The 22,177-nt window shown below is 32.5% G+C and overlaps 1 protein-coding gene across 1 annotated transcript; it reads right to left on the bottom strand.

Annotated features, from left to right (window-relative positions):
* Nucleotides 1–377: 377 nt before the first annotated feature.
* On the bottom strand, nt 378–21,595 carry LOC139498432 (uncharacterized). The gene is made up of 7 exons (XM_071286814.1): nt 21,512–21,595; nt 14,860–15,330; nt 11,505–11,693; nt 10,344–10,467; nt 8,989–9,072; nt 2,157–2,327; nt 378–825 (listed from the first exon to the last, which is right to left on the bottom strand). Exons 2-7 carry the CDS (start codon nt 15,324–15,326, stop codon nt 619–621), a joined length of 1,242 nt encoding a protein of 413 aa, XP_071142915.1. The 5' UTR covers nt 15,327–15,330; nt 21,512–21,595; the 3' UTR covers nt 378–618.
* Between the last annotated feature and the right edge of the window lie 582 nt (nt 21,596–22,177).

Raw genomic sequence — 22,177 nt, 5'->3', positions numbered from 1 at the left:
CCACATCTTCTTTTTTATATCTAAACAATGACTCAAAGATTTTGTTCTTTTAATTTTCTTTACTTTCCTTTATGTCAATGCGTAAGATAATAAGTTTTAAAAAGCACCATTCCGCCATCAATAAAACTTGCAATGCTTGTAAAAACAATTTCATTTGTGATAATTGTTGCAAGTGAGATTAAAATTTCCTCTGTGTGTTTTAGCTAAGAATATAAAAGTTTTGTAATCCTTTTTTCTTACACATTTTATTATACAGATCTTTCTTCTTCTTACAGGTTTAAGCAAAATAAAATTGAAACAGTGACTCAAAGAAATTGTCTTGTCAATTTTCTTTACTTTCCTTTAGTTCCAATGTGAGTAATTTTATTTTGGTAACAAGTTCAAAAAGCACCACTCCACCATCAATAAAAATTGCCATGCTTGTAAGGACAATTTCATTTGTGATAATTGTTACAAGTGAGATTTTAATATCTGCTGCCTTTATTAGCTCTGAATATAATGATTTTGTAATCCTTTTTCTGTACATATTCTTACCAGAATAATATATCCAGAAGTTCATTTGAGATGATTGTTGCAAGAGAGATTCAGATTTGCTTTCCTTTGCCTTTATTACATGTATTACCTAAGAATATAATGATTTTTTAATCCTTTTTTCTGTACACATCCTAACCAGAACAAAATATCTAGAAGTTCATTCCTATGTTCAGCTTTCATTATGTCAAATATTTGAGTGTACTGTACATGTGAACTCATATTTTCTATATCTTCAGATCTTTTTATAGCCATAAAATGTTTGTTTGAAAGCTGGAGGTAGTTGAAGATAACCTGAAAAGTAAATATGTAAGGATTAAAATAAACTATCTCTTAAAGGTTATAAATCTAATATTATAGTTCTATAAATGAATTTAAATAAAATTGAGAATGGAAAAGGGGAATGTGCCAAAGAAACAACAAACACCAAATAACAAAAAACAGCTGAATGCCACCAAAGGGTCTTCAATACACGGGAGCATCCCGCACATAGAGGCATACTTCAGCTCTCTTTAAAGGTAAGAGCAATGATTTTATTTTTGATAGCTTAATACACAAGCTTTAGGTAAACACATATGATGAAATGTATTTAAGTCTACTTTACTGAGCATGATTGTATTTTGTGCTAAAAGGTCCACCCAAAGAGCACAGATGGTATGTTTGATTTTACTTTTTTTGGTTGCTATCTATTTACAAAGTACCAGGATGTCTAAACACAGATTAGGTAATCTGTCAAAAAAAAATTCAATATGGAGTCAAAAGTAAGTATTATGAAAAAAACACTATTGCATACTATATGACTGTATGTGTATTTTGGAGCTGTCTGTGGACACACTGGCACAGATACTGGTGCTTTTACTTTACAGTTCTTCTATTAAAGCATGCAAAACAAAACTTTGATTGACTTGCTTGTTTTGTTTGTTTGGATGTTTGTAAACAATAAGTAGGCGGAGTTTCAGTCTGTTTAAAATATACTGGCATTTGATTGTACAATAAAAGTTAACATACTATGAATTTCATTCCATTCTCAATTTTATGAAGTTCCTGTTTATTGGCTCAAATTCAAGTATATAGTAAACAGACTGAAACAGACTGCTTACCTATTGTTGACAAATAGAGAAAGCAAGTTGACCAAAGGTTTGCTTTACAAGCTTTTATAGAAGAGCTGCAAGGTATATCTTTTCTTTAAAGTTTGTGACAGATATAATGAATGTATAACACTTCATATATATCAATATTAAAGTGGTACCTACAACTACAGGGAGATAACTCCGTAAAGTCAGCTTAACGTTCTAATCACGTTGTTTTGTAAAGGGAATATTAAGTTTCTCAATGATCAAAATTGGTGTTTGTCAAACTGCTATATAACCAGTGTATTTTTTCTGACAAAACGGTTGGTTCAAATTTTTTGAAATTTTTATATTTTGTCAAAGGTTCAAAGTAAATACGTTATCAAAATTTTAAGAGAATTAAACGAGCCAAATTAATTTTAGTAAAGGTGTTAGGTACCACCTTAAATTGCAATAGAGGAGCAGAAACCTTTTTTCCAAAGCTACACCAATTCTATAATTTCAGGTACATTTACATAAAAAGATTTTTTTAACAAATTCAAGCTTAGACATTACCTTGGTTTTTATGCACACAATGCCTAGAATTTCAGGTACAAATATTGAGTTGTGGCATTCAGCAAGCATTTCACAAACAAGCTGAGCTAAAACATCAGGTTGAACTTTACTGTGAATCCATGGTGTCTTGGTTGGCTTTTTGTCATCACTTGTAGTTGTGGTATTTTCAATCTAAAATGATCATGGCAATTTAAAAGTTGCATATTTATAATACTAAAATTACGAGGTCCAATTTGTCAGCCGTCATCACGTAAAAACGACGAATCACAGAATTCAACTTTATATATAACTAATATAGTACAAAGGTGTAGATTAAAAATTACACCACTCCAGGCCCTTTTGTTTTCAACGTAATTAATATTGCCAATAATGAAGAAGTTCCAGGTCGAGTCCGCTACCGATACCAATAGTATATTCACCTGCTACCTATTACCTTATCTGTACGTTCCGCATCTGACAGGCGCACCACCAAACGTTGTATTCAGGATTAATATGCTATATATACACGGGTCATAACCACAGGGTTGACACTACTAAATTGTCAAATTGTTACCTATTGTAGTATTTTTAATCAGTAAGACTTTCTAAGATAACAATACGAATACTAAAAATCCGGACTAAACATAAGGCGTATAGGTACAGTTTTCAATTTGTTAGTGGGCATGACGTAAAACAGCGAGGCAAAGAATTCAACTTTACTTAAAACTTATATAGGACAATGCTGTTGATTAAAAATACTCCATTCCAGGATCTTTTGTTTTCCAAATAATTAATATTACCAATAATTGATTAATTCCAGTTCGACGGGTTCAAACAGAAAGACTTGAAAGCAGAGAAAAACTGTGTATCTTATAATCGGCATGACTTTAACAGATGACAATACTAATACTAAAATAAGGCTTGCGCATAGTTATATACTTTAATTCAATCACGGACCCGTGATATCACGGGTGTGTTCTAGTATATAACAAGAAAGATATGGTATGATTAACATTGAGACAACTCTCCACAAGAGACCAAATTACACAGAAATTAATGACTACAGGTAACTGTATGGCTTCAACAATGAGCAAAGCCCATACTGATTGTTTACCAGTTAGGTACATTTTTAAAACATAAGGTTAAACAAATTACTTTTTTCGAAATCATCTATAGACATAATAGATATAGAATATGTTTTTGTTTTGCAAATCATTCACTATTTGCATCTTTTTTCATTACAGCTATTTTCCTAATTGCATTTAGTTTAATGGTTTGGTTGGCTTGCTTGTTTTGTTTGTATAAATGCATAAATGTTTGCTCAAGCATCTAGCTATTATCATTATACAAGTTGAAATGCCACCTATCTCTTGGTTACAGTATAAAACCTAATAACAATGCTGTTGATCCTTAAATGATGTACATTTAAAACAGTTATGATGAGTTTTTTCAAAGGAGTACTAGGTGCGGTATGGACTGATTTTGGCCTTAAATTTCCGGTTCATCTGATGAAAAATTTTGGACACTTTTCAAATACTTTTAGTGTCTACTTCAGTCATTCGGTCGATTCAATTAGTATGTGAAAGATTTGAACTGATTAAAAAATTTATGACGATCAAAAGCAAGCATAAATATGAATAAACAGCTGCGCCATGAGCGCATGATACGCCCGACGTCTAGTGTGGAAGTTTAATGCAATATTCATATACAATTTCTGAGAAAGTTTTAAGCAATAACCATATATTGTTTTTGGGATACGGTGGGACATTGTGAACCCCCCACCCCTCCCTTTTTTTTTTTACAAAAAACTAAATATCACTAAAATAAAATTTTGAATCAAAACCAAAAAGTATACAGATCTTTAGATTAATATAACAAAGAAGTGTGTAAAGTTTTAAGCAATAATCATAAATTGTTTTTGAGATACGGCGCGACATGTTAAAAAACCCTCCTCCTTTTTTTACAAAATACTCAATAACTCAAAAATAAAATTTTGAATCATTATCAAAAAGTATACAGATCTTAAGATTGATATAAAATGAAGTGTATAAAGTTTTAAGCAATAACCATAAATCATTTTTGAAATACGGCGCGACATGTAAAAAAAACCTCCCCTTTTTTACAAAATACTCAATAACTCAAAAATGAAATTTTGAATCATCACCAAAAAGTATACAGATCTTAAGCATGTTAAGCATTTAAGATTAATATAACTAAAAAATGTTTTAAGTTTTAAGCAATAATCAAAAATCGTTTTTGAGATACAGTGTGACATGTGAAAAAAAAACACACCCCTGTTTTAGTTACAAATTGCCCTAACACAAAAAGTTTTAATTTTATTTTCACCAAAAAGTATACAGATCATTTGACCATCTTGAGAAACAACTATGTTAAGTTTCATGAAATTTGGATATGTCATTCTCAAGTTAAGGTGCAACATGTTAACCCTGGACAGACGGACTGATACCGGACATTTGTATACCATAATGCGTCCCGTCAAAATTTGACAGGCGTATAAAAATCTGTCAAATATGTCATAATTTGTCACTTTTCAAATTGTTTTTGTCAAAAATTAAAGTGGCTACATTTTGTACATACGTGCATACTTTATTTATGTTACTAGAACACACCTATGATATCACGGGTCCGTGACACAATTTCGTCATGAATCCATCTGCTTCCTTTGTTTAATATTCACATAGACCAAGGTGAGCGACACAGGCTCTTTAGAGCCTCTAGTTTTATAACTCAATGGATAGTTTTCATTATAAAACTTATGTACATATACATTTTTCTGTTGAAAATTCTTTAATTTATTCATATTTAGAAGAAGTTTACCTTATTTTATTTGCTTCCTTCCAGGAAGCAATTCCCCCGACATATTTTCCGTATGCAAAGTGACCTCAGTGTGACCCATCTCGTAAAAATCTGGTGACCACAATATGCATGGATGTCCTTAAAATAAACTATTATCTGAATTTACCTGTTAAACACGTGCTGAATTTCCATACTTTTTTGTTGATTTTTTTGTCGATTGTTGACAAACAGGTGACAATCGTTAAACTTCGGCTTCAAAACACAAACTTTAATTACCTGCCATATTTTCATAATAACACTGACCGATTGAAAAAAAAATTGACGATTGTACGAAATTTACACGAAAAAAATAATAAATTTGTGCACAGAAGACTAAGTTTATGATGTGTGTATTACCAATGTTATTTCAACTGATCGGGCGGAGTTTATTTTTTAATTTGCATAGGGACAGTCTATTTGAAGATGTGTGTGATAAGGATGATTGCCGTTATAATTATTACTGATTTCTAATCACCTATCAGTGTCATCAAATGAATTTACAAAACAATGATTGCGCCGTTTATTGATGAGTTTATCCTAAAACACCTATGACTGGTTTATTATGAACTAACCGGCTAGACTCCGCCCAGTCAAGTGAAATAAATTGAGTAATATGCATTGGTGTAAGAATTGGAAGAACATTATTTTTCTCCGGTCACTCGTTTCTTAGGACTTTAAAATACTATAATAGGGAACAATTTGATAATGATTGAATTTAGTAGTGTCAACCCTGTGATTATGACCCGTGTATATGGGCATTTTTCAATAAAAACGTATTTTCTTGTCCTATCCACTTTCATGACTTTAAAAAAAAATGTGTTTGATCTTTGCAAGTAATTTTTTGTGCAGTCAGTACATTGAATTAGGTTTAACATTTTTAAGCAAAGAAACAGTTTATTTTTAGAGGGATTGATAAGATATTGACTCCTGAATGGTCCAAAAAAAACAAAATGGCATGTCCCTAGACCGCCTGTTCAACATTCATACTCTAAAATATCGTAAAACAAGAGGCTGTCACAACGACAGCAAACCGGATTTATTAATATTTATTTGTGTCCTGGCAATATCACAAGAACCATTACTGATGAATGGTGAAAGTGAAAATCGTCAATATCAAATTTGACCTCCATTTTGTCATCAGTATCAACATATTAAAATTTGAAAAGCTTAGATTGAATGGTTCGTGAGTAAATGCAACAACGTGAATGGAAACGCCATTTTACAATCTTTCAAGAACCATAACGCCTGAACGGTAAAAGTCAAAATCGTCATTATTGAACTTGACCTCTATTTTGTCATCAGTAACAACATATAAAAATTTCAAAAGTTTTGGTTGAATGGTTCATGAGAAAATGCACGGACACGACTGGAAACACCATTTTTCAATCTTTCAAGAACCATAACTCCTGAATGGTAAAAGTCAAAATTGTCATTATTGAACTTGACCTCTATTTTGTCATCAGTAACAACATATTAAAATTTGGGAAGCTTTGGTAGAACAGTTCATGCGTAAATGCACGGACACAACTGGAAACTCCATTTTTCAATCTTTCAAGAACCATAACTCCTGAACGGTAAAAGTCAAAATCGTCATTATTGAACTTGACCTCCATTTTGTCATCAGTAACAACATATTAAAATTTGGGAAGCTTTGGTAGAACAGTTCATGCGTAAATGCACGGACACGACTGGAAACTCCATTTTTCAATCTTTCAAGAACCAAAACTCCTGAACGGTAAAAGTCAAAATCGCCATTATTGAACTTGACCTTCATTTAGTTGTCAGTAACAACATATTAAAATTTTAAAAGCTTTGGTTGAACAGTTCATGAGTTAATGCACGGACAACATTTGATTGCTGCCCGCCCGGCCGCCCGGCCGCCCGACTGCCCGACCGCCCGGCTGCCCGCCGTACATCCCCAAATCAATAACCGACATTTTTGTCACAAAAATCCGGTTAAAAATGAAGAAATAAATGTTTTTTTTACTTAACATAAGTTCTTTAATAATTCAAAAGTATGGTCAGAGCCAACATGTTCTAATAAACACATTTCAATATAGGTTTTTTAATTTCAGAAGGTGTGTCCCTCACAAAATGTCCACTACGAAACGAAGTCATTAAAATTTGCCAATAAACAGTTTTATAAAATCAATGTAATTTTTGTTTGCAAGAGATATATACATTAGGGTCTTACAAAAGAAGTGATGCTTTTATAACGGCAATTAAATTGTTGGTAAGAAAAATTGAGCACATCAAATGGACCAGAGTGATACCGTATTTTTGATAATGTCCCCTACGAAATGGGTCAAATCTCCTTCAGTATCTGGTTTTAAAATTATGAAAAAAATATCAGTGTACAGCTTGATAAATGCTTTGATGAATACAATCAGTCTTGTTACTATTGCAATATAGGTATTGTGGGGAAAAAATAAAACATGCAAAACATGCGAATACGTCCCTTACGAAACGGTCCCCTACGAAACAAGTATGGGAGAAAAACGTTTCGTAGTGAACACTACCACTACCATGGAGTCTTTTTTTAATCTTTTTTCAATTATATTCGTGCAAAACAAATAACAAGGGCTAGTTTCATGTAATTCTTATTATGTTTTTATTAACATATAATAGGGTTGATGTCAACTACGAAACTTTTTGTCCACTACGAAACGGTTTTGTCCACTACGAAACGCACCAAAATGTCCACTACGTAACATGAGTTGAACCTTCATATGTGAAGTACTGTCTAATCTTTATCGATAAAAATGGTTTTCCAATTCAGAAAAAAATGATATTTTCCTAGTATTTAAAGTAAACAAACTGGAATGTCTATAGGAAACATTTAAAATTGCAAAAAATATGTGTGTTTAGAAGAAATTTCGTAGGGGACAAAAGTCCCCTACGAAACAGTACACAAATTATGAAAATAATATCATTTTAAAGAATATTTAAGATTGCACTTTTTGTTTACAAACAGGTCTATTATAGAGGTATTCAAAATAACTCTTGAAATTAAATTTTAGACAAGCTGATTTTCCATTTTTTTTAGGTCTGAAAGTTACGCTTTTATTGAAAAACGCCCATATAACAAAATCCAAAATACACCGTTTGGAGGTGCGCCGGTCAGATGCGGAATGTACAGATAAAGTAATAGGTAACAGGTGAATATACTATTGGTATCTGTATTGGATTCGACCTGGAACTTGTTAATTATCGGCAATATTAATTATGTGGAAAACAAAAGCGTCTGGAGGGGTGTAATTTATAATCAACACCATTGTCCTATATTGGCCATATATAAAATTGAATTCCTTGATTTGACGTTTTTACAGGCTGACAAATTGGACCTCGTTATTTTAGTATTTTAGATGTATTACCATCAAATTCCACTTTACATTTAAATATTAAGAATGAACACAAATGTGGCCACTTCCATTTAAGACGGAAACCGTCTAAAATTTAACTCAAATTATAAATTGTGAAAATTTCAGTAATTTAGCATTACTTTATGATGATAGTACAAGATAAATGTGCATTGTATTGTCAAAAACTGCCTATATTTATGTACATGATTTAACAGAAGTATTCTACATTGCAAATAATAGCTACAAGTTTACATTCAATCAATTTTGTAAAACTGTTTTATTTTGAGGACAAAAAGGAGTCTTACATAACCTACTCCTTCATGCTGCTGCTGTTGTCTCTAAAAACAGTTGAAAAAAAATATAATCTTATCTTTTTGGGGGATTGAACAGTGATCCCATAATCATCAGTTAGTCACTTAATAAAGGAATGGTCTAGACGAGTTTCACTTTAAATAGTTTTTCAAAATTTGAATCGAGTTTCAGGTCAAACATTGGAGTTGCACAATTTACCTTCTGGCATTGTACATTAATGTTAGAGGGAAAAAAGTGTGCAAAAATTAAACAATAGTGTGCAAATAAAGGTTTTTACTAAACTGTTTCTACCTGTTACTGGATAATGTGAACAATATACATACTGTGCATGCTGTAATTGAATCTTCACTTTTACTGATTTCAAAATCTTCAGTATGTTCTAAATTCCTAAATGCTGCAGTTTTAACCTGAAAACAAACATGTCTGGAAAATACAAATGATTTATGTAAATAAACAAATGGTTTTTCATTGTTAATATACATCTCCCTCTCTTACTTCAGAACTTAATGTTAAAGTTGGAAAACCTGGAAAAATAAAACTATTTTTAAATCATAGTTCTTCTAAGCACAAAAGGATAAAAGATTTTGCTAATTTATGAGTGAGAAGTAAAATCAAATTTATTGCATTGGTTGTAGTTGATTAAACAGCAACTCTATACAAAGGAAGATAACTCCAACTTTTAAAGATAACTGAAAAAGACTTCATTAATATTTTGAGAATAGATATATAATATTTCTACACCTTGCTAAAGTAATGTAATTTTCTTGACAAGTGTATACTTAACATTATTGTGTGCCTTGAATATTTGAGCATATATCAAAGCTATAAATTTCTGGAAATGATCTTGGATAGGATGTAAAGAATGTTAAGATCAATGCACTATATTTTGTGCATCAAAAAGGTAGTGATCAGCCATGGCAGATTTAGATACCAAATCAGTAACGTAAGGTTTTTATTGCATTTCATGCAATTATTATCCAACAACTAGTCACTTAGACATGAATGTTCTCCACCTTCATCCAGGTTGCACACAAACATGGTTAACCCCGCCGCATTTTTGTGCCTGTCCCAAGTCAGGAGCCTCTGGCCTTTGTTAGTCTTGTATTATTTTAACTTTTAGTTTCTTGTGTACAATTTTGAGTTCATTATCACTGAACTAGTATATATTTGTTATGGGACTAGCTGAAGGACGCCTCCCGGTACAGGAATTTCTCTTTGCATTAAACACCTGTCGGTGATTTCTGCTGTTGTCTGCTCTATGGTCGGGTTGTTGTCTCTTTGACACATTCCCATTTCCATTCTCAATTTTATGTGATACGTACATTGGTAAACAGTTACGAAAGGCAAAGTCAGTGAGTCATAAAGTGAGAATATAAAATTATGTAAAAATGATGTGTTAAACCAAAAATAAAAACGCAATCCTTATACCATGTTTACTATTATTATTGTACCAAAAATCAGCTCCAGATCAATAGGCACTAAAGATGAAACCTAATCTGTAAGTAATCATTTAACACCAATGTATACTAACATACTAAAACTCATGTCTGTGAAACTTTAATTTCAGAAGGATTGAAAAACAGACATATTGCAATGTTACACTATATAGCTATATACCCTGGTTACTAAGAGGCAAAGACAAACTGAAAAGAAATAAAAAAAATCAATCATTTCTTACTTCTGCTAACATTATTAATATGTTTCTGCTTGGCATGGATGACTGCTGCCAGTAACGAATGTCAGGAAGACATCCAACTCTTTTATTTCTAATCCATAAGTCAGTTCTAGCTCCTATACCAGGTCTGAAAACATTTCAATTTTGACATGAAATATTCTTATCCATACAAAAACATAGAATGATTTTAAACATGCTTTATATGAATTTCAATTGCTATTTTATAGTATAAATTTCTATTTTGTGATGTTACACTATTGTTTCAGGTATTAAGGGTGAAGGTTGGTACTTATTAAAATCTTTAAACCTGTTGCATTTGTTAGGACCTGTCGTAAGTCAGGAACCTGATGTTCAGTGGTTGTCATTTTTTATATAGATTAGACTGTTGGTTTTCCCCTAGCCTCTGAATGGTTTTACACTAGTAATTTTTGGAGCCCTTTAAAGCTTGCAGTTCAGTGTTAGCGAAGGCTCCATGTTGAAGACCATACTTTTGACCTATAATGGTTTACTTTTACAAATTGTGACTTGGAGGGAGAGTTGTCTCACTGTCACTCATACCACATCTTCTTTGCCAATACTAAATAGGTACTCCTAAGATAAAGCAATTACAATTTCAGTGATTCCCAGCAGACTCACAACAGCATTACATTGTACAAACATTTAACCTCCCAGGGGTGGGTGGGTTACGGTTTTTGATCCCATATTTGATGAAAAAGAATATTCTGGTCAAGCAGATGACAATTTTTTTTCATTCTGAATGCATCGAAAAGAACAATGAAATTTATTCAGGATTTGCACAAAAACAAAAATCTCCGAAAACAAGAATGTGTCCCCTGTACACCAATGCCCCATCCGCACTATTATTTTCTATGTTCCGTGGACCTTGAAAATGGGGTGAAATCTATAATTTGGCATTAAAATTAGAAAGATCATATCATAGTAAACATGTGTACTTAGTTTCAAGTTGATTGGACTTCAACTTCGTCAACAACTACATCGACCAAAAACCTTGACCTGAAGCAGGACAGACAAACACTGACGAACGAACGAAGGAACAGACAAACAAATGGACGGTCGGACCAGAAAACATAATGCCCATAAATGGGGCATGAAACATAACCCCCCCTTGAAGTAAAATGGTTGCTCCCTTAAAAACTTACTTACTCTGGACTCAGAAAGCATATTTCTGTAAACTTCATAAAAAGATAAGTGAATGAGCCTTCTTTAATATGGAGTTGGCTAGTTTTCTTTTTATGTTCAATGTTGTCCAAAGCCTCATTAATCACCAAGTTTAGCAGCTGAATTGCCTGATCTATAAAATCCACCACTTTGCAGTTCCATCTTTCAAATAATCTGAATAAAAAAAAATGATAATGGTCAGAACAAATTCTCGCTATACATGCTATAACTGTATAACAAATTGCCTTGCAAATTTGTATGATGCAGCTCTATACATGCTATAACTTCAGGTTTCCCATGTTTACTGTGCCACGTGTGCCACATTAAATAAAGATGATATTTTTATGCCATTGTGTTGTGTTTTAATACTGTGCCATCCTTTAAACATGTGAAATGCTATTAGCCACTAAAAATTAAAGTGAAACCAAATTCAAAGGTATTTATTCTACTTAAAGGTCATGAAGGTGTCATTAATTATGAATGAAACTGATTTACATGAAGTTGACAGAGTATATACAATGATATATACATGTTGTATGGAATGTTACTATATTTAGCATATAGAATATAACTATGTTACTGTATATATATTACTTGTATTAAGCATGTGTTCAAATTTAAGAAAGCGGTAATTATTCCAGCTGCAGTATAAACAAGAAGTAATTGTAACAGGATGCTGTTACGAAGTCTCCCAAACAAAGCTCCCATAACTCGCCATTCATATGGTCGCATGTTTATTTGATTTGATTTTTTGTTCCATACAAGAATATATATATATGGCTTACGAGTAGGGATCTCCACCATTTACAAGTATTCAAACAGGAGGGGTTGGTGGTGACCCCCAGGGACTTTACCTACATTTCATTTGATTTGTTTTATTGTGCCCTACAAGATTTTTTAGGGGTGGGGATCTGGACCGTTTACAACATAATAGCACATTCTCAAATTGAAGGGGTGGGGCGACCCCAGGAACTTCTTTTCAATTTCATTTGATTAGCTTTATTGTCCCATACAAGAATATATATGGTTTAGGGGTGGGGATGTTGACCGTTTACAAGTTTTTAAACAAGAGGGGATGGGGTGACCCCCTAGGGACTTCCCTTTTATTTCATTTCATTTGTTTTATTGTCCCCTACAAGAATATATATGGTTTAGGGTTGGGGATGTTGACCGTTTACAAGTTTTCAAACAAGAGGGGGTGGGGTGACCCCCACCGGACTTCCCTTTTATATCATTTCATTTGTTTTATTGTCCCCTACAAGAATATATATGGTTTAGGGGTGGGGATGTTGACGGTTTACAAGTTTTCAAACAAGAGGGGGTGGGGTGACCCCCTAGGGACTTCCCTTTCATTTCATTTCATTTGTTTTATTGTCCCCTACAAGAATATATATGGTTTAGGGGTGGGGATGTTGACGGTTTACAAGTTTTCATACAAGAGGGGGTGGGGTGACCCCCTAGGGACTTCCCTTTCATTTCATTTCATTTGTTTTTTTGTCCCCTACAAGAATATATATGGTTTAGGGGTGGGAATCTGGACCGTTTACAAGATAATAGCACATTCTCAAATTGAACGGGGTGGGGATGACCCCCGGGGACCTCCCTTTAATTACATTTGATTTGTTTTATCGTCCCATTCAAGAATATATATGGTTTAGGGGAGGGGATCTGGACCGTTTACAAGATAAAGGCATATTCTCAAATTGAAGGGGGTGGGGATGAACCCCCAGGGACTCCCCCTATATTTCATGTGATTTGTTTTATTGTCCTATAATCATTTCTGAAGACTGCATGTATCTATCACTTACAGTTTTCAAGTTATATTCATTTGAAAATTTTAGAAAATAAAATCCCATAGGGTTCTATAGTAAACCCCTCCCTCCTTTCTACCCCCCAAAATACCCCCTTAATAGACCCCAATGCACAAACGAAAGATTGATGGCTCACCTAGACATATTAGTCTACCATTTTATGAAATCCTAAGTCAATCTGACAAGCGGTTTTGGAGAAACGCTGCGGACAAGTTAATTTTTTAAAGTGGCGGAAGAGGAAGAGGAAGAGGAAGAGGAAGAGGAAGAAGAAGAATAATAAAAATAAGAAGAACTGAGCAAAAACAATAAGTCTCCAAACTTTGTTTGGGAGACTTAATTATACTAGAGTATATACATTGATATATACATCATGTACATGATATATGTATATCATGGTATATGTAACGTATAAAATTTACTCTACATGCTCTATATTTTAACACTTAGTAAAGTCATGGAAGTGATATCAACATGATACAATGTTATAACAAAGACCAAATTAAAATCTACTTAGCTTGACAATTGACAAAACTAATGACATACATTTTACATACTTGTACCAAGGCTTTGTGTTGAAGACCGTACTTTGAACTTTACTTGTATAATGGTTTTTCTTTTACAAATTGTGACTTGGATGGAGAGTTTTCTCATTGGCACTCATGATACATGTAATACATCTTCTTATATACATGTATCTATTGAGTGCAGCAGTTCAAATGACATCCAATATTACAAATGAATTTTGCTCATTGTTGAAGGCCGTACGGTGACCTATAGTTGTTAATGTCTGTGTCATTTTGGTCTTTTGTGGATAGTTGTCTCATTAGCAATCAAACCACATCTTCTTTTTTATAGATGTTTTCAGTTTTTCACAGACATTTAGAAATCTATACTTAAATGGATGTAGATCCAGATTAATTGCCAAACACAGTAAAACTTCTAGTTTGTGAAGTGAGGTCTTAGGAAAGAAAAGTGGACACACAAAAAAACAAAAAAAGATTTAAATAGCCAAATTATGAAAAGAAAATATGAAATGACAAATGTACCCACACAAGAGACAGATTATTCAGTCTAGGATCCCGCTAACATGTTGAACTCCGCCACATTATTTATGTATGTGCCTGTCCTAAGTCAGGAGCCTGTAATTCAGTGGTTGTCGTTTGTTTATGTGTTACATATTTGTTTTTTCATAGATCTTTTTTTTTTTTTTTTTTTAAATAAGGCTGTTAGTTTCTCGTTTGAATTGTTTTACATTGTCTTATCCTGGCCTTTTATAGCTGACTATGGGTTATGGGCTTTGCTCATTGTTGAAGGCCGTACAGTGACCTATAGTTCATGTAGTTGTTAATGTCTGTGTCATTTTGGTCTCTTGTGGACAGTTGTCTCATTGGCAATCATACCACATCTTCTTTTTTATATTTGACCTACATGACCTATAATGGTTTACAAATTGTAACTTGGATGGAGAGTTGTCTAATTGGGATGCATACCATATCTTCTTATATTCTTAACTTAATGAAAATACATACTCTCTATTAATTGGTTCTTCATCCAAAAGTTGTGCTTCTTCAGATCGTATCTTATTAGCAAACATTCTAACGTGTTTTTTTGCATTGATCAGAGTCTCAATTCCTTTCTCTTGTTCTGGTCTAACTGTTAAATCACACATTTGCCACGCGTTCTCATCAATTGTAAAGTTTAGGCATTCTTTAGTAAATCCAATCAACGTATTGACTATTTTTGGTACATCCTCTAAATCTCGTCTTCTTTTTAAAAGGCTAATCAAAGTTTCCACTGGCAAATATTCAGGGGCAAAGAAAATAGACTGTTGGTCAAGATCTTCAATTTTCCATGCTGATGCTGAACATGCTGATGTTGAGCCAGAGGTTTTTTTAGTTAGAGGACCTGCACTATCCTCAGTAGATTCAGAGTCAGATTCTGAACTAGTATATGTTTTACACTGTTTACGCTTCCTTGGTTTTTCAGATGACAACATGATTCTAGAAAAAAATATATATGATTTGAACAGCTAACAAAGTTCATGAAGTTCAAACTTTCTGAAATCTAACATGTCTAAAGAAAACTAGAGGCTCTAAAGAGCCTGTGTCGCTAACCTTGGTCTATGTAAATATTAAACAAAGGACACCATGGACACAGATAGATTCATGACAAAATTGTGTTTTGGTGATGGTGATGTGTTTGTAAATGTATCTTACTTTACCATGTTGACTGAACATTTTTGCTGCTTACAATTATCTCTATCTGTAATGAACTTGGCTCAGTTACCAATTCAGGGGCAGCAACCTAACAACGGGTTGTCCGATCCATCTGAAAATTTCAGGGCAGATAGAATTTGACCTGATAAACAATTTAACCACAGTCAGATTTGATCTAAATGCTTTGGTTTTTGAGTTATAAGCCAAAAACTGCATTTTACGCCTATATATATGTTATATTTTTAGCCGTAGCAGCCATCTTGGTTGGATGGCCTGGTGACCTGGTCACAGGACACATTTTTTAAACTAGATACCCAAAAGATGATTGTGGCCAAGTTTGGATTAATTTGGCCCAGTAGTTTCAGAGGAGAAGATTTTTGTAAAAGATTACTAAGATTTACGAAAAAAGGTTTAAAATTGACTATAAAGAGCAATAACTCCTAAAGGGGTCAACTGACCATTTCGGTCATGTTGACTTATTTGTAAATCTTACTTTGCTGAACATTATTGCTGTTTACAGTTTATCTCTATCTATAATAATATTCAAGATAATAACCAAAAACAGCAAAATTTCCTTAAAATTACCAATTCAGGGGCAGCAACCCAAAAGGGGTTGTCTGATTTGTCTGAAAATTTCAGGGCAGATAGATCTTGACCTAACAGACAGTTTTACCCCCAAGTCAGATTTGCTCTAAATGCTTTGGTTTCAGAGTTATAAGCCAAAATATACATTTTACCCCTATGTTCTATTTTTAGCCATGGCGGCCAAGTTTGGTTAAACTTGGCCCAGTAGTTTCAGAGGAGAAGATTTTTGTAAAAGTTTACAGACGACAGACGCAAAGTGATGAGAAAAGCTCACTTGGCCCTTTGGGCCAGGTGAGCTAAAAAGGATTATACATGTAGATTAAAAATTATACTAAACAAATGCTAAATAAACATTGATAAACATGATAAAAGACAGATTAAAAATGTAATTGAACATGTTGAACAATCATACAATGTTGAAGTGCAAAAAACTGAAGTGTAACATATTTATGTAAATAATGTATGTTAATTAAGGAAATTAAAATTATCATGAGTATGTGCCTGTTCAAAATCTGGTTCCCTTAATTCAGAGGTTGTTGTTGGTGTCTGTCTGTTATATTCATGATATTTGTGTTTTTTTAATTTTTCTGTCATAATCTGGCCATTGGATTTCTCTTTCACATTTTTATGTTGGGGTCTTTATAACATGTATAAGTTGACCATACAGAATGGATTTGCTCATTGTTGAAGGTAATACAGCAAGTACAGTGAAATTCAGTTGCTTACATCTGCATCATTTAGGGTCTGGTGAATAACTGCCTCATTGACAAAGATACAATGTAACACATCTCCTTACTTTTTTGTATTGATAGCAGTCAAACCTCATTCAAAGTCATTGCAATATATATATTCTTTGACCTATAGATATAATTTGAAAACTCTTAAACATTGAATCATGCTAATGGCCAGACAACAATTGCCAGACACCACACCAACTTATATGTCAATCACCCAGATAAATTGCCAGACACCACACCAATTTATATGTCAATCACCCAGATAAATTGCCAGACACCACACCAATTTATATGTCAATCACCCAGATAAATTGCCAGACACCACACCAATTTATATGTCAATCACCCAGATAAATTGCCAGACACCACACCAATTTATATGTCAATCACCCAGATAAATTGCCAGACACCACACCAATTTATATGTCAATCACCCAGATAACTTGCCAGACACCACACCAATTTATATGTCAATCACCCAGATAAATTGCCAGACACCACACCAATTTATATGTCAATCACCCAGATAACTTGCCAGACACCACACCAATTTATATGTCAATCACCCAGATAAATTGCCAGACACCACACCAATTTATATGTCAATCACCCAGATAAATTGCCAGACACCACACCAATTTATATGTCAATCACCCAGATAACTTGCCAGACACCACACCAATTTATATGTCAATCACCCAGATAAATTGCCAGACACCACACCAATTTATATGTCAATCACCCAGATAACTAGCCAGACACCACACCAATTTATATGTCAATCACCCAGATAAATTGCCAGACACCACACCAATTTATATGTCAATCACCCAGATAAATTGCCAAACACCACACCAATTTATATGTCAATCACCCAGATAAATTGCCAGACACCACACCAATTTATATGTCAATCACCCAGATAAATTGCCAGACACCACACCAATTTATATGTCAATCACCCAGATGAAACTAGTATATACTGCCTAAAAGAACCTGTATGTCTAAAAAAAATATAAACACAACCTAAAAATTAACTGTTGATATGTTTCGTCTGTGTATAATTTTGATTGTAAAATGCAAATGTTAAAATTGAAATAATGATACAGTACAGCCTGTGACTTCCTCTTAGTTATGTCCACCCTCTTGCATGGTCAACATCCAATGGTGAACATTTATTGGGGTATTCAATCTTGAGATGTTGGCCATTTATTGGGGGTCATAAATCATGGGCAGATTTTTTATCTAATTATGTTACCTGTTAAAATCAATCAGGGTTGAAGTTTTCAGCTGGTATGTTTCATTAAAATTTACCTGTACAGGTAACTTGGGTTTCTTTTAAAATTGACATTTCACCTTTTTTGAAAATGTAGAATAAAGTATTGTTTTACTCTGTTAATTTATTATTATTTTTTGTCTTTAATGTTATTTAAATTTTTTAAATTTTTAATTGTTTTTTTTTTTCATTTTTGTTTGTTTTGTTTCTTACTGTTTTGTTTCTTATTCTTTTAATTTCTTCTTAGTAAGAATCTTGAGTCGAAATGTCAAAAAGTCAAAGCCAAAGTTATTGACTAGCATTTGAAATAAACATGATAAACAGACTTTTAATAATTGTTTTTTAAATAAAAGGTTTATATAAATGTACATGATGTACATTGTATTCAATTGTTTGTTAACATTATTAAATGAGTTATTACTATTAATAATAACTAATAATCATGCAAGTGATATTTTAAATTAAAAAAATGAAAGTAATTAAACAATTTGGTTTCTTAACAAAATAAGATGATTCAATATCAATCCTTTTACAATAGATTTTGATAACATCTAATATTATTCAGGAAAACTACAAGTACCATTATATGGTTTAGGAAAAAACTAATTTTGTTTATCTAAATTTTCTTCAAATCTCAAAACAAGAGTTGTGCACAAACAATCATCGAAAAGACTTATTTTCCAAATGTCCACCTAGTTATCATAAAATTTTGATAAATGTTCATTAAAAATGCTTATCATAATGAAAAATGTTCTTATATATCTGAATCAAGTGAATCTTATGAAAAGAAATTATTTTAAAGAAATTGTCTTGAAACTTATTATATATGTTATCTTCAGTTTGGTTAATTTCTTTCAAAATTTGTCGGACTCTCCAGAAAAAAATAAAGTGCACTTCTAAAGATGGTGACACTTTAATGGTTTATTAATTAAATCATTTTTTTTCAGTGTATTATATTGTCGATAGTGCTGGACTGGCATGATACATATTCTTGGTATACATTTACAAAGAATATTTCAATCAACCTAGGCCTTTTAGATAAAGTTAATAATTGCAGTGACTTGAATGAATTAAGACTTTTAAAGTCCTTAATAAAAAAATGAATTTAAAGAAAAATCTAAAAATAATAACTTATGATAAAAACTGTAAAGTTAACTTGATTGTGTCAATTAAGTAGAGAATTTTTGGTCATAATTTAGAAATAGAAAATAGTGGACAATATAAAATTCCTAGAAAGGATAGAATGTGTAAACTGTGCCTCTTGTAGGTCAATGAAGAACACCTATTCCTTGATTGTAAAATTAACAAAACAACTTTGAGATATAAATCTATTTGAAAATTATTTACCTTCTCATTACAAAATGTCTCTAACCCAAGAACAAAAAGTAAAAGAAATGCTTAACCTCTAAAACATGGATCATGTTTAAAATATCATATGACAATAAAAATATTATCAAATTTTGCTGTACTGAATATTTCTAATACTTATAAATATTTTATTCAATAAAGAAATAATGAATTGTGTAAATTTTATTTAGCGTAAGTCCTAAAGACAATATTAATCATATGTTAAGATCAGTCTATCTACAATAATAAACCATTTTGATTTTAGAAAATTAATTTGAGAAACACCTTGTCAATAGGAGACAATTATTTTTTAATTAAGCTGTTTGTTCAACTAGTTTTATTGTTTCATTTTATTTTTGAATTTCTAATAATCACAGTTATTAAATTTGACAAACACATACATGTATATTTTACCTGAGACACCTGACCTGTAAGTTATATAATTTTAACACTTCAATGCATTCAAGATTTCCCTTTATCCTTGACTAGTTTTTGAGTAATACCTTGTGTATTAAAAAAGCAACAGGGGGTATGATGATGAACATATAGGGCCACCATGGTGAACATATTTTTTATGGCCACCATTAATAAGATAAAGTCACAGGTAGTACTGTACTTTAAACATTTTTTTCTATGTTGTGATGTTATTCTATTGTTTCAAAAAAGGGAGAAGGTTTGGTACCATCATGACCATTAAAACATTTAATCCTGCTGTAAATGTTTGCACCTGTCCTAAGTCATGTAAGTAAGGAATATGATGTACAGTAGTTGTCGTTTGTTTATGTAGTTCATGCATGTTTCTCGTGTTTATATAGATTAGACCGTTGGTTTTACATTACTAATTTTTGGGGCCCTTGTCAGATAGCTTGCTGTTCGGTGTGAGCCAAGGCTCCATATTGAAGGCTGTGCATACCTTGACCTATAATGGTTTACTTTTATAAATTGTTATTTGGACAGAGAGTTGTCTCATTGGCACTCATACCACATCTTCCTATATTAACACATAGATTATGCTAATATTAAAAGTCAATGAATCATAACCATTTGATAACTGAAGGTTCAGGGCCAAATAATTTAGGTTGAAATAAGATAGCCAATGCTAAAAAACTGATTACCAAATATAACTGACAAAATGACTCACTTACATTGTTATATACATGTACAAATGATGTAAGTTGTTCCCCATAATGATTATTAATCTGATCTAATATACCCCTGACTGTAAAGGGCCAACCTGTAGTAAAATCAATATATAATATATATATAAATTCAAGCCCCCCCTATATATACATAATATCATGTATATGCATGCTATGAATTATTTATCACATATGTGATTACATGCACTGAGAAAACTAAGACTTTGCCATCAGAAACATATTTTGTGTCCTTTTGTCACCAAATAACACATAATTTTCATTAAATGATTTTGAAGCAATCTTTTTCCATCAAGATATTTATTAAAAGTGATACTAATGATAGTTTTTGGTAAAACCTTGGGAAAGTTATTTTTATCGTTTGCCGCTTTACCTGGGAACTAAATTGATAGGCCACATATAATCCCCCCTCCTTTTTGCCCTTCCACCGTGGAATTTACCTTTGTGTACTGTTGTACTAAAATTAAATACAGAATGAAAATCAATGGTCTCGTTAGCCTAAAATAGAAGGGTGCGGTGTGCTGGGTGTCCTCATCCACGCCCTTCTGCCCTGACACCTTTTCCCCAAAAAATAACTTGTACCGTTTTGGCAATTTACTGGTAAAATAATTATGACGTCAAGAAAGGCTATTATATTTTTCGCCATATGATGAAGTTTCACCAACGATTTGTGTAGTTTAGAATCTAGACTAGACGTCATAATTACTTTGACTTTACCACTGCACCGCAAATTATGAAGATCCCTCAATTCGTTTTCCATTTCACGGTTGTACTTTCTTATTCAACCCGATTATGAGTTTTTCAATTATAACAGTTCTATCTGTTTTTATCATAAATATACTGTAAAACAGACCAAAAATTACCTCAATAAATAAATTTGCTATTATGAGCCGTGTTTCAAAATAAAGGGAATATTAGTAAGGGGGAGGAAAACCAATGATATTGTACTGGGAAGACCTTCCACTTCTTTTCTTTGTATTAGTTTCCTATAGACAGGAACACCTCTAATAATATAAAGGTATAAGGGACTTATCATGTTTTACCTGGGAGGGGGGGAGGGGGCTGGTCATTTTGAAATCAAACTTACAAAATTTCTTTATCTCCCCTATAATAATTCACTATTTTCAATTAAAAAACTTGATCCCCCCCCCCCCCCTCTATCAAATATGCCTAAATTTTAACATGCAAAACACTTATCATGTTATTTCAGGAAAATATTGAAAATGATATATTCTCAGTGGATTGAGTCAAAAAACATATTTGAGGGAAAATTGTCTTGAAAATTATTTATAGGGCACTTCCATGAGGCCTCTTCCATGAATATAAGTAGGAAGCGCAAACCACTGCTTTTGGAGTATTTTTTTTTTTCTGTCTTTTTTTCTAATGTCCTGTATTTTGCTATTAAAGAAAACTTGATCCTAAGAAACTCGAAAAAATAAATTTTTGAAACAGTAAAAACACATTATTTCCTAAGAGGAATCTAATATAATGCTCTTCTCTTGAAGTTTTATGTAAGGCCTTATTGAAAT

This window comes from Mytilus edulis, chromosome 12, assembly GCF_963676685.1.
Source record: "Mytilus edulis chromosome 12, xbMytEdul2.2, whole genome shotgun sequence".
In the NCBI taxonomy this organism is placed as follows: Eukaryota; Metazoa; Mollusca; class Bivalvia; order Mytilida; family Mytilidae; genus Mytilus; species Mytilus edulis.
Note: the sequence above shows the minus strand (reverse complement) of the source record. Positions and strands in the feature narration are given on the sequence as shown.